General features: G+C 38.5%; 1 protein-coding gene across 1 annotated transcript in view; it reads left to right on the forward strand.

The window, feature by feature from the left end:
- Positions 1–7,548, forward strand: part of jade3 (jade family PHD finger 3) — a 48,592-nt gene extending 41,044 nt beyond the window's left edge. Inside the window, exon 7 of the mRNA XM_039001799.1 lies at positions 7,531–7,548. Within this exon, the coding sequence (XP_038857727.1) occupies positions 7,531–7,548 (18 nt within the window). The remainder of the gene's footprint in view (positions 1–7,530) is intronic.
- The last annotated feature ends 6,873 nt before the right edge of the window (positions 7,549–14,421 follow it).

Consider the following 14,421-nt stretch of genomic DNA (forward strand, 5'->3'; position numbering starts at 1 on the left):
CATGTGTAATTACATTACTATAGTAACAGAACCTACAACCATGTGTAATTACATTACTATAGTAACAGAACCTACAACCATGTATAATTACGTTACTATAGTAACAGAACCTACAACCATGTATAATTACATTACTATAGTAACAGAACCTACAACCATGTGTAATTACGTTACTATAGTAACAGAACCTACAACCATGTGTAATTACGTTACTATAGTAACAGAACCTACAACCATGTATAATTACGTTACTGTAGTAACAGAACCTACAACCATGTATAATTACGTTACTATAGTAACAGAACCTACAACCATGTGTAATTACATTACTATAGTAACAGAACCTACAACCATGTATAATTACATTACTATACTAACAGAACCTACAACCATGTGTAATTACATTACTATAGTAACAGAACCTACAACCATGTGTAATTACATTACTATAGTAACAGAACCTACAACCATGTGTAATTACATTACTATAGTAACAGAACATACAACCATGTGTAGTTACGTTACTATAGTAACAGAAACCACAACCATGTGTAATTACATTACTAACAGTACTTACAACCATGTGTAATTACTATAGTAACAGAACCTACAACCGTGTGTAATTACGTTACTATAGTAACAGAACCTACAACCATGTGTAATTACATTACTATACTAACAGAACCTACAACCATGTGTAATTACATTACTATAGTAACAGAACCTACAACAATGTGTAATTACATTACTATAGTAACAGAACCTACAACCATGTATAATTACATTACTATAGTAACAGAACCTACAACCATGTATAATTACATTACTAACAGAACCTACAACCATGTGTAATTACATTACTATAGTAACAGAACCTACAACCATGTGTAATTACATTACTATAGTAACAGAACATACAACCATGTGTAATTACATTACTATAGTAACAGAACTACAACCATGTGTAATTACATTACTATAGTAACAGAACCTACAACCATGTGTAATTACATTACTATAGTAACAGAACCTACAACCATGTGTAATTACATTACTTTACTAACAGAACCTACAACCATGTGTAATTACATTACTATAGTAACAGAACCTACAGCCATGTATAATTACATTACTATACTAACAGAACCTACAACCATGTATAATTACATTACTATAGTAACAGAACCTACAACCATGTGTAATTACATTACTATAGTAACAGAACATACAACCATGTGTAATTACGTTACTATAGTAACAGAACCTACAACCATGTATAATTACATTACTAACAGAACCTACAACCATGTATAATTACATTACTATACTAACAGAACCTACAACAATGTGTAATTACATTACTAACAGAACCTACAACCATGTATAATTACATTACTATAGTAACAGAACCTACAACCATGTATAATTACATTACTAACAGAACCTACAACCATGTGTAATTACATTACTATAGTAACAGAACCTACAACCATGTATCATTACATTACTATAGTAACAGAACCTACAACCATGTATAATTACATTACTATAGTAACAGAACATACAACCATGTATAATTACATTACTAACAGAACCTAAAACCATGTATAATTACATTACTATACTAACAGAACCTACAACCATGTATAATTACATTACTATACTAACAGAACCTACAACCATGTATAATTACATTACTATAGTAACAGAACCTACAACCATGTATAATTACATTACTATAGTAACAGAACCTACAACCATGTATAATTACATTACTATAGTAACAGAACCTACAACCATGTGTAATTACATTACTAACAGAACCTACAACCATGTGTAATTACATTACTATAGTAACAGAACCTACAACCATGTGTAATTACTATAGTAACAGAACCTACAACCATGTATAATTACATTACTATAGTAACAGAACCTACAACCATGTGTAATTACATTACTAACAGAACCTACAACCATGTGTAATTACATTACTATAGTAACAGAACCTACAACCATGTGTAATTACATTACTATAGTAACAGAACCTACAACCATGTGTAATTACATTACTAACAGAACCTACAACCATGTGTAATTACATTACTAACAGAACCTACAACCATGTGTAATTACATTACTATAGTAACAGAACCTACAACCATGTGTAATTACATTACTAACAGAACCTACAACCATGTGTAATTACATTACTAACAGAACCTACAACCATGTGTAATTACATTACTATAGTAACAGAACCTACAACCATGTGTAATTACATTACTATAGTAACAGAACCTACAACCATGTGTAATTACATTACTATAGTAACAGAACCTACAACCATGTGTAATTACATTACTATAGTAACAGAACCTACAACCATGTGTAATTACGTTACTATAGTAACAGAACCTACAACCATGTATAATTACGTTACTATAGTAACAGAACCTACAACCATGTGTAATTACGTTACTATAGTAACAGAACCTACAACCATGTGTAATTACATTACTATAGTAACAGAACCTACAACCATGTGTAATTACATTACTATAGTAACAGAACCTACAACCATGTATAATTACTATAGTAACAGAACCTACTACCATGTGTAATTACTATGGTAACAGAACCTACAACCATGTGTAATTACTATAGTAACAGAACCTACAACCATGTGTAATTACATTACTATAGTAACAGAACCTACAACCATGTGTAATTACTATAGTAACAGAACCTACAACCATGTGTAATTACTATAGTAACGAACTACAGCCATGTGTAATTACTATAGTAACAGAACCTACAACCATGTGTAATTACTATAGTAACAGAACCTACAACCATGTGTAATTACTATGGTAACAGAACCTACAACCATGTGTAATTACTATAGTAACAGAACCTACAACCATGTGTAATTACTATAGTAACAGAACTAAACCATGTGTAATTACTATGGTAACAGAACCTACAACCATGTGTAATTACTATAGTAACAGAACCTACAACCATGTGTAATTACTATAGTAACAGAACCTACAGCCATGTGTAATTACATTACTATAGTAACAGAACCTACAACCATGTGTAATTACATTACTATAGTAACAGAACCTACAACCATGTGTAATTACTATAGTAACAGAACCTACAACCATGTGTAATTACATTACTATAGTAACAGAACCTACAACCATGTGTAATTACATTACTATAGTAACAGAACCTACAACCATGTGTAATTACTATAGTAACAGAACCTACAACCATGTGTAATTACTATGGTAACAGAACCTACAACCATGTGTAATTACTATAGTAACAGAACCTACAACCATGTGTAATTACTATGGTAACAGAACCTACAACCATGTGTAATTACTATAGTAACAGAACCTACGCCATGTGAATTACATTACTATAGTAACAGAACCTACAACCATGTGTAATTACATTACTATAGTAACAGAACCTACAACCATGTGTAATTACTATAGTAACAGAACCTACAACCATGTGTAATTACTATGGTAACAGAACCTACAACCATGTGTAATTACTATAGTAACAGAACCTACTACCATGTGTAATTACTATGGTAACAGAACCTACAACCATGTATAATTACATTACTATACTGTGATGACCCTCCCACTCTGTCTGCTGAATTCTTTCTCTTTGATCTTGTTTTCCTTATTAGCATGTCGGTGGGCGGAGCCTGGAGGGTCGTCAGCGAAATGGGACACACCTGGGCTCGGGTGTGTCCCAGGATAAATACACCTCTTCCCCATTCATTGGGGAGACTCTCTCCATGCAGACACTGATAGATTTTGGTTGTGGTCGTTTTGTTTGCTTTGACACCTTCCAACACTCCTCATTATCACATCAATGCACGCAACCACTCACTTACACTACTGATTACTGATTACACACACCATTGTTAATTGTATTTACGTTACTTCCGTTAATAAATATATTTTGTTATTCCTTATCTCCACGTTGTCTCCCTTTTTGTTCCGACCTTGGAGCCGGTCTTATCTCCACGTTGTCTCCCTTTTTGTTCTCACCTTGGAGCCGGTCTTATCTCCACGTTGTCTCCCTTTTTGTTCCGACCTTGGAGCCGGTCTTATCTCCACGTTGTCTCCCTTTTTGTTCCGACCTTGGAGCCGGTCTTATCTCCACGTTGTCTCCCTTTTTGTTCCGACCTTGGAGCCGGTCTTATCTCCACGTTGTCTCCCTTTTTGTTCTCGACCTTGGAGCCGGTCTTATCTCCACGTTGTCTCCCTTTTTGTTCCGACCTTGGAGCCGGTCTTATCTCCACGTTGTCTCCCTTTTTGTTCTCGACCTTGGAGCCGGTCTTATCTCCACGTTGTCTCCCTTTTTGTTCCGACCTTGGAGCCGGTCTTATCTCCACGTTGTCTCCCTTTTTGTTCCGACCTTGGAGCCGGTCTTATCTCCACGTTGTCTCCCTTTTTGTTCCGACCTTGGAGCCGGTCTTATCTCCACGTTGTCTCCCTTTTTGTTCTCACCTTGGAGCCGGTCTTATCTCCACGTTGTCTCCCTTTTTGTTCCGACCTTGGAGCCGGTCTTATCTCCACGTTGTCTCCCTTTTTGTTCCGACCTTGGAGCCGGTCTTATCTCCACGTTGTCTCCCTTTTGTTCCGACCTTGGAGCCGGTCTTATCTCCACGTTGTCTCCCTTTTTGTTCTCGACCTTGGAGCCGGTCTTATCTCCACGTTGTCTCCCTTTTTGTTCTCGACCTTGGAGCCGGTCTTATCTCCACGTTGTCTCCCTTTTTGTTCCGACCTTGGAGCCGGTCTTATCTCCACGTTGTCTCCCTTTTTGTTCCGACCTTGGAGCCGGTCTTATCTCCACGTTGTCTCCCTTTTTGTTCTCACCTTGGAGCCGGTCTTATCTCCACGTTGTCTCCCTTTTTGTTCTCACCTTGGAGCCGGTCTTATCTCCACGTTGTCTCCCTTTTTGTTCTCACCTTGGAGCCGGTTCGTGACAGAACCTAAAGAAGAGGATGGAACTGCAGCATAATCAAATGAAATGTGGCTTGTTTTCTGAAAACAATATCACTGACTTGAACATCATTATCTGCTAAGATATATTTGCACAATATTATTGACAACAGTGAACTGTTTCTTCCTGTGTTGAGCTGCTCTCTCCACTTCCTGTGTGTTGAGCTGCTCTCTCCACTTCCTGTGTGTTGAGCTGCTCTCTCCACTTCCTGTCTGTTGAGCTGCTGTCTTCCTGACCTGCACGGATATATTGATGTATCTGTTTACATGGACTTTTGTAATCATTAGTCCTCTCTTTATGCAATGTATGTATTTTCACATCTCAGGCAGTGGCCACATGTTTTTAAATGCTCCTTTGACCAAAGCAATAATGATTTGACTCATGTTTTCACTAAAACCTCTTGTCTTAGACCAGAACAGGCATTTCACTGGTTTAAAGGTTTAGGGTTAGTAGTATCATATTCAAAATGTGCACATCAATGGTTACCACACGTTGAGGTTAAAGAACACCTGTTTTTCCATTAGATATCCCGTATCGGAATTTAATCGGGTAACAATTAAACAGTTAGTTAATTAGATGAATATCAGTCCTCAGATTAAGTTTAAAGTTAAGTCACATGTTTTTCCATTAGATATCCCGTAACGGTGGTTAAAACGTTTCTCTAGTTATAACACTACCAACTGAAGAACATGGCTGAGCCCTGGTCTAAAGTAGTGCACTATATAGGGAATAGGGCCCTGATCTATAGTAGTGCACTATATAGGGAATAGGGCCCTGGTCTATAGTAGTGCACTATATAGGGAATAGGGCCCTGATCTATAGTAGTGCACTATATAGGGAATAGGGCCCTGGTCTATAGTAGTGCACTATATCGGGAATAGGGCCCTGGTCTATAGTAGTGTACTATATAGGGAATAGGGCTCTGATCTATAGTAGTGCACTATATAGGGAATAGGGCCCTGGTCTATAGTAATGCACTATATAGGGAATAGGGCCCTGGTCTATAGTAGTGCACTATATAGGGAATAGGGCCCTGGTCTATAGTAGTGCACTATATAAGGAATAGGGCCCTGGTCTAAAGTAGTGCACTATATAGGGAATAGGGCCCTGGTCTAAAGTAGTGCACTATATAGGGAATAGGGCCCTGGTCTAACGTAGTCCACTATATAGGGAATAGGGCCCTGGTCTGAAGTAGTGCACTATATAGGGTTCTGGTCTATAGTAGTGCACTATAGAGGGAATAGGGCCCTGGTCTGAAGTAGTGCACTATATAGGGCTCTGGTCTATAATAGTGCACTATAGAGGGAATAGGGCTCTGGTCTATAGTAGTGCACTATAAAGGGAATAGGGCCCTTGTCTAATGTAGTGCACTATATAGGGAATAGGGCCCTGGTCTATAGTAGTGCACTATATAGGGAATAGGGCCCTGGTCTATAGTAGTGCACTATATAGGGAATAGGGCTCTGGTCTATAGTAGTGCACTATATAGGGAATAGGGCCCTGGTCTATAGTAGTGCACTATATAGGGAATAGGGCTCTGGTCTATAGTAGTGCACTATAAAGGGAATAGGGCCCTTGTCTAATGTAGTGCACAATATAGGGAATAGGGCCCTGGTCTAATGTAGTGCACAATATAGGGAATAGGGCCCTGGTCTAATGTAGTGCACAATATAGGGAATAGGGCCCTGGTCTAATGTAGTGCACAATATAGGGAATAGGGCCCTGGTCTATAGTAGTGCACTATATAGGGAACAGGGCCCTGGTCTGAAGTAGTGCACTATATAGGGCTCTGGTCTATAGTAGTGCACTATAAAGGGAATAGGGCCCTGGTCTAATGTAGTGCACAATATAGGGCTCTGGTCTATAGTAGTGCACTATAAAGGGAATAGGGCTCTGGTCTGTAGTAGTGCACTATATAGGGCTCTGGTCTATAGTAGTGCACTATAAAGGGAATAGGGCTCTGGTCTGTAGTAGTGCACTATAAAGGGAATAGGGCCCTGGTCTAATGTAGTGCACTATATAGGGAATAGGGCCCTGGTCTAAAGTAGTGCACTATATAGGGAATAGGGCCCTGGTCTAATGTAGTGCACTATATAGGGAATAGGGCCCTGGTCTAATGTAGTGCACTATATAGGGAATAGGGCTCTGGTCTAAAGTAGTGCACTATATAGGGAATAGGGCTCTGGTCTAAAGTAGTGCACTATATAGGGAATAGGGCCCTGGTCTAATGTAGTGCACTATATAGGGAATAGGGCCCTGGTCTAATGTAGTGCACTATATAGGGAATAGGGCCCTGGTCTAATGTAGTGCACTATATAGGGAATAGGGCTCTGGTCTAAAGTAGTGCACTATATAGGGAATAGGGCCCTGGTCTAAAGTAGTGCACTATATAGGGAATAGGGTTCCATTTGGAACACAACATGAACCACTGCTTGATATCAGAGGCACAACTCTCAGCATGACTTATGGCCTCTTATGACTGTTCTGCAGTTGAGGTATGACCAGTGATGTAGTGGTAAAAACAGTTGAGGTATGACCAGTGATGTAGTGGTAAAAACAGTTGAGGTATGACCAGTGATGTAGTGGTAAAAACAGTTGAGGTATAACCAGTGATGTAGTGGTAAAAACAGTTGAGGTATGACCAGTGATGTAGTGGTAAAAACAGTTGAGGTATAACCAGTGATGTAATGGTAAAAACAGTTGAGGTATAACCAGTGATGTAATGGTAGAAACAGTTGAGGTATAACCAGTGATGTAGTGGTAAAAACAGTTGAGGTATGACCAGTGATGTAGTGGTAAAAACAGTTGAGGTATAACCAGTGATGTAATGGTAAAAACAGTTGAGGTATAACCAGTGATGTAATGGTAAAAACAGTTGAGGTATGACCAGTGATGTAGTGGTAAAAACAGTTGAGGTATGACCAGTGATGTAGTGGTAAAAACAGTTGAAGTATAACCAGTGATGTAGTGGTAAAACAGTTGAGGTATAACCAGTGATGTAGTGGTAAAAACAGTTGAGGTATAACCAGTGATGTAATGGTAAAAACAGTTGAGGTATGACCAGTGATGTAGTGGTAAAAACAGTTGAGGTATAACCAGTGATGTAATGGTAAAAACAGTTGAGGTATAACCAGTGATGTAATGGTAGAAACAGTTGAGGTATAACCAGTGATGTAGTGGTAAAAACAGTTGAGGTATAACCAGTGATGTAGTGGTAAAAACAGTTGAGGTATGACCAGTGATGTAGTGGTAAAAACAGTTGAGGTATGACCAGTGATGTAGTGGTAAAAACAGTTGAGGTATGACCAGTGATGTAGTGGTAAAAACAGTTGAAGTATAACCAGTGATGTAGTGGTAAAACAGTTGAGGTATAACCAGTGATGTAGTGGTAAAAACAGTTGAGGTATAACCAGTGATGTAGTGGTAAAAACAGTTGAGGTATAACCAGTGATGTAGTGGTAAAAACAGTTGAGGTATAACCAGTGATGTAGTGGTAAAAACAGTTGAGGTATAACCAGTGATGTAGTGGTAAAAACAGTTGAGGTATAACCAGTGATGTAATGGTAAAAACAGTTGAGGTATAACCAGTGATGTAGTGGTAAAAACAGTTGAGGTATAACCAGTGATGTAGTGGTAAAAACAGTTGAGGTATAACCAGTGATGTAGTGGTAAAAACAGTTGAGGTATAACCAGTGATGTAGTGGTAAAAACAGTTGAGGTATGACCAGTGATGTAGTGGTAAAAACAGTTGAGGTATGACCAGTGATGTAGTGGTAAAAACAGTTGAGGTATAACCAGTGATGTAATGGTAAAAACAGTTGAGGTATAACCAGTGATGTAATGGTAAAAACAGTTGAGGTATGACCAGTGATGTAGTGGTAAAAACAGTTGAGGTATAACCAGTGATGTAGTGGTATAACCAGTGATGTAATGGTAAAAACAGTTGAGGTATAACCAGTGATGTAATGGTAAAAACAGTTGAGGTATAACCAGTGATGTAGTGGTAAAAACAGTTGAGGTATAACCAGTGATGTAGTGGTAAAAACAGTTGAGGTATAACCAGTGATGTAATGGTAAAAACAGTTGAGGTATAACCAGTGATGTAATGGTAAAAACAGTTGAGGTATGACCAGTGATGTAGTGGTAAAAACAGTTGAGGTATGACCAGTGATGTAGTGGTAAAAACAGTTGAGGTATAACCAGTGATGTAGTGGTAAAAACAGTTGAGGTATAACCAGTGATGTAGTGGTAAAAACAGTTGAGGTATAACCAGTGATGTAGTGGTAAAAACAGTTGAGGTATAACCAGTGATGTAATGGTAAAAACAGTTGAGGTATGACCAGTGATGTAGTGGTAAAAACAGTTGAGGTATGACCAGTGATGTAGTGGTAAAAACAGTTGAGGTATGACCAGTGATGTAGTGGTAAAAACAGTTGAGGTATAACCAGTGATGTAATGGTAGAAACAGTTGAGGTATAACCAGTGATGTAATGGTAAAAACAGTTGAGGTATAACCAGTGATGTAGTGGTAAAAACAGTTGAGGTATGACCAGTGATGTAGTGGTAAAAACAGTTGAGGTATGACCAGTGATGTAGTGGTAAAAACAGTTGAGGTATAACCAGTGATGTAGTGGTAAAAACAGTTGAGGTATAACCAGTGATGTAGTGGTAAAAACAGTTGAGGTATAACCAGTGATGTAGTGGTAAAAACAGTTGAGGTATAACCAGTGATGTAGTGGTAAAAACAGTTGAGGTATAACCAGTGATGTAATGGTAAAAACAGTTGAGGTATAACCAGTGATGTAGTGGTAAAAACAGTTGAGGTATAACCAGTGATGTAGTGGTAAAAACAGTTGAGGTATAACCAGTGATGTAGTGGTAAAAACAGTTGAGGTATAACCAGTGATGTAGTGGTAAAAACAGTTGAGGTATAACCAGTGATGTAGTGGTAAAAACAGTTGAGGTATGACCAGTGATGTAGTGGTAAAAACAGTTGAGGTATAACCAGTGATGTAATGGTAAAAACTGTTGAGGTATAACCAGTGATGTAGTGGTAAAAACAGTTGAGGTATAACCAGTGATGTAGTGGTAAAAACAGTTGAGGTATAACCAGTGATGTAGTGGTATAACCAGTGATGTAATGGTAAAAACAGTTGAGGTATAACCAGTGATGTAATGGTAAAAACAGTTGAGGTATAACCAGTGATGTAGTGGTAAAAACAGTTGAGGTATAACCAGTGATGTAGTGGTAAAAACAGTTGATGTATAACCAGTGATGTAATGGTAAAAACAGTTGAGGTATAACCAGTGATGTAGTGGTAAAAACAGTTGAGGTATGACCAGTGATGTAGTGGTAAAAACAGTTGAGGTATAACCAGTGATGTAGTGGTAAAAACAGTTGAGGTATAACCAGTGATGTAGTGGTAAAAACAGTTGAGGTATAACCAGTGATGTAGTGGTATAACCAGTGATGTAATGGTAAAAACAGTTGAGGTATAACCAGTGATGTAATGGTAAAAACAGTTGAGGTATAACCAGTGATGTAGTGGTAAAAACAGTTGAGGTATAACCAGTGATGTAGTGGTAAAAACAGTTGATGTATAACCAGTGATGTAATGGTAAAAACAGTTGAGGTATAACCAGTGATGTAGTGGTAAAAACAGTTGAGGTATGACCAGTGATGTAGTGGTAAAAACAGTTGAGGTATAACCAGTGATGAAGTGGTAAAAACAGTTGAGGTATAACCAGTGATGTAGTGGTAAAAACAGTTGAGGTATAACCAGTGATGTAGTGGTAAAAACAGTTGAGGTATAACCAGTGATGTAATGGTAAAAACAGTTGAGGTATAACCAGTGATGTAGTGGTAAAAACAGTTGAGGTATGACCAGTGATGTAGTGGTAAAAACAGTTGAGGTATAACCAGTGATGTAGTGGTAAAAACAGTTGAGGTATAACCAGTGATGTAGTGGTAAAAACAGTTGAGGTATGACCAGTGATGTAGTGGTAAAAACAGTTGAGGTATGACCAGTGATGTAGTGGTAAAAACAGTTGAGGTATAACCAGTGATGTAATGGTAAAAACTGTTGAGGTATAACCAGTGATGTAGTGGTAAAAACAGTTGAGGTATTACCAGTGATGTAGTGGTAAAAACAGTTGAGGTATAACCAGTGATGTAGTGGTATAACCAGTGATGTAATGGTAAAAACAGTTGAGGTATAACCAGTGATGTAATGGTAAAAACAGTTGAGGTATAACCAGTGATGTAGTGGTAAAAACAGTTGAGGTATAACCAGTGATGTAGTGGTAAAAACAGTTGATGTATAACCAGTGATGTAATGGTAAAAACAGTTGAGGTATAACCAGTGATGTAGTGGTAAAAACAGTTGAGGTATGACCAGTGATGTAGTGGTAAAAACAGTTGAGGTATAACCAGTGATGTAGTGGTAAAAACAGTTGAGGTATAACCAGTGATGTAGTGGTAAAAACAGTTGAGGTATAACCAGTGATGTAGTGGTAAAAACAGTTGAGGTATAACCAGTGATGTAATGGTAAAAACAGTTGAGGTATAACCAGTGATGTAGTGGTAAAAACAGTTGAGGTATGACCAGTGATGTAGTGGTAAAAACAGTTGAGGTATGACCAGTGATGTAGTGGTAAAAACAGTTGAGGTATAACCAGTGATGTAGTGGTAAAAACAGTTGAGGTATAACCAGTGATGTAGTGTTAAAAACAGTTGAGGTATAACCAGTGATGTAGTGGTAAAAACAGTTGAGGTATAACCAGTGATGTAATGGTAAAAACAGTTGAGGTATAACCAGTGATGTAATGGTAAAAACAGTTGAGGTATAACCAGTGATGTAATGGTAAAAACAGTTGAGGTATAACCAGTGATGTAGTGGTAAAAACAGTTGAGGTATGACCAGTGATGTAGTGGTAAAAACAGTTGAGGTATAACCAGTGATGTAATGGTAAAAAATAAAAATAGGATCTCTATTCAATCAGATCCGCTTTAGTCGACGTCCGGGTAGTGGTTGTTCTGCCGGTGTCGGAGGTGGAACTGCCTTAGAGCTGTCAAATCCACAAGCGGCTCCTGGCATTATACCTCAAGCGGACATTGCCATTGGCTGCATAGAGTCGTATTAACGGAAATCCCATGCAGCCTTGTTTACACTGTTGCAACACTGTCATGCGAGATGTAATCTACACCTCCATTAGGATGCTAGAAATCCTTATTATTTCATTGAATATTTTTCTATTTGAGCCTAATTATTTCTATCCAGCCTACTGGTTCTGAACTTCTAAAGCGAGTGGGGGATTTGACAGCTCCAAGGAAGCTACCGACACCGCCAAAACATCAGATGTGCATGTGTCGTTAACGCTTGATCTGGTTGAATCTAGGCCTAGGTGGGTGACTGCTGATTGATGTTCACGATGAGTAAACGCACAACATAAAAAAGGTTAGTAAACGGCATTGACATGTGTTTACCCTCCACTAGACTGGGTATGATCTATGTACCCTTTAATAGGGGACAGTAGATGCATGCCTTCATTATTACTGAAAAGACTTGTGCCTCTGTGCCTGTGGACAACATGAGAGCCTGTGGACAACAGGAGGAGCATTTTGAGTAGAGAATCAATCTACAGAATGGTTTACCTTACAGGCTTCAACTTCAAAAATGTTTTTACTCAAAACATGATTTGTATTTCTGCTTGTGTTTTTGGGTATGTTCATACTGTTCTAGTAATTACAGCTTAAAACCTTAAAGTTGATTCCAGTTCAGAGATCACGGAGAGGAATGGAGTTCTCAATATAGCAAGTCAGAGGTCAGATTAGAACCATGAAACCATAGGTCAATGACAGGTCAAGTCACTCAGACCTTTAAACAACATGCTACTAACACTCTAACAAGTCTCTGTGATTAGTGACACGTCATCCCAAATATTGATTGGTGAAAATAGTTCATTGGCAACGTTCCAAATGTTTGGAGGAGGGTGTGGTGTCAGTTTGGAGGAGGGTGTGGTGTCAGTTTGGAGGAGGGTGTGGTGTCAGTTTGGAGGAGGGTGTGGTGTCAGTTTGGAGGAGGGTGTGGTGTCAGTTTGGAGGAGGGTGTGGTTTCAGTTTGGAGGAGGGTGTGGTGTCAGTTTGGAGGAGGGTGTGGTGTCAGTTTGGAGGAGGGTGTGGTGTCAGTTTGGAGGAGGGTGTGGTGTCAGTTTGGAGGAGGGTGTGGTGTCAGTTTGGAGGAGGGTGTGGTGTCAGTTTGGAGGAGGGTGTGGTGTCAGTTTGGAGGAGGGTGTGGTGTCAGTTTGGAGGAGGGTGTGGTTTCAGTCACCACAGACAGACTTCAAACAGAACAGTTGAACATTTTCAGGAAGTATTCATTCCCCGTGCCTTATTCTACATGTTGAATAAAACAGTTATTGGTTTTGTTTTTATCCATCTACACACAATACCCCAGAACGACAAACTGAAAACATGTTGTTTTTCTTTTGCAAATGTATTGAACATGAAATACAGAAATACGTGTTCGAATCCCCTTTTGGCAGCGATTACATCTGTGAGTCTTTCTGGATAAGTTAAGAGCTTTCCACACCTGGATTGTACAATATTTGCACATTGTTATTTTTTTAATTCTTCAAACTCTGTCAAGTTGGTTGTTGATCAATGCTTGACCGACATTTTCAAGTCTTGCCATAGATTTTCAAGCCGACTTTAAGTCAATACTGTAATTAGGCCACTCAGGAACATTCAATGTCGTCTTGGTAAGCAACTCCAGTCTATATTTGTCCTTGTGTTTTAGGTTATTGTCCTGCTGAAAGGTGAATTCATCTCCCAGTGTCTGGTGGAAAGCAGACTGAACCAGGTTTTCCTCTAGGATTTCGCCTGTACTTAGCTCCATTCCTTTCGTAAAAACTTCCTAGTCTTTGCCGATGACAAGCACACCCATAACATGATGCAGCCACCACCATCTCTGTGAAGCGTTGGAAAACCTCCCTGGTCTTTGTGGTTGAATCTGTGTTTGAAATTCACTGCTCGACTTAGGGATCTTACAGATAATTGTATGTGTGGGGTACAGACTATTGTTGCACACAGAGTCCATGCAACTTATGTGACTTGTTAAGCACAGTTTTACTACTGAACTTATTTAGACCATAACAAAGAGGTTGAATACTTTCAGCTTTAAATTTTTTATACATTTGTAAAAAAATTCAAAACATAATTCCACTTTGACATTATGGAGTATTGTGTGTAGACCAGTGACACAAAATCTCAATTTAATATTTTTTAAGTTCAGGCTGTAACAACAAAATGTGGAAAAAGTCAAGGGGTGTGAATACTTTCTGAAGTATTCTGCATTCTTCACATCGTAACATTGTTTCTAC

The sequence above is a fragment of the Salvelinus namaycush genome, chromosome 10, assembly GCF_016432855.1.
Source record: "Salvelinus namaycush isolate Seneca chromosome 10, SaNama_1.0, whole genome shotgun sequence".
NCBI classification, from domain to species: Eukaryota; Metazoa; Chordata; class Actinopteri; order Salmoniformes; family Salmonidae; genus Salvelinus; species Salvelinus namaycush.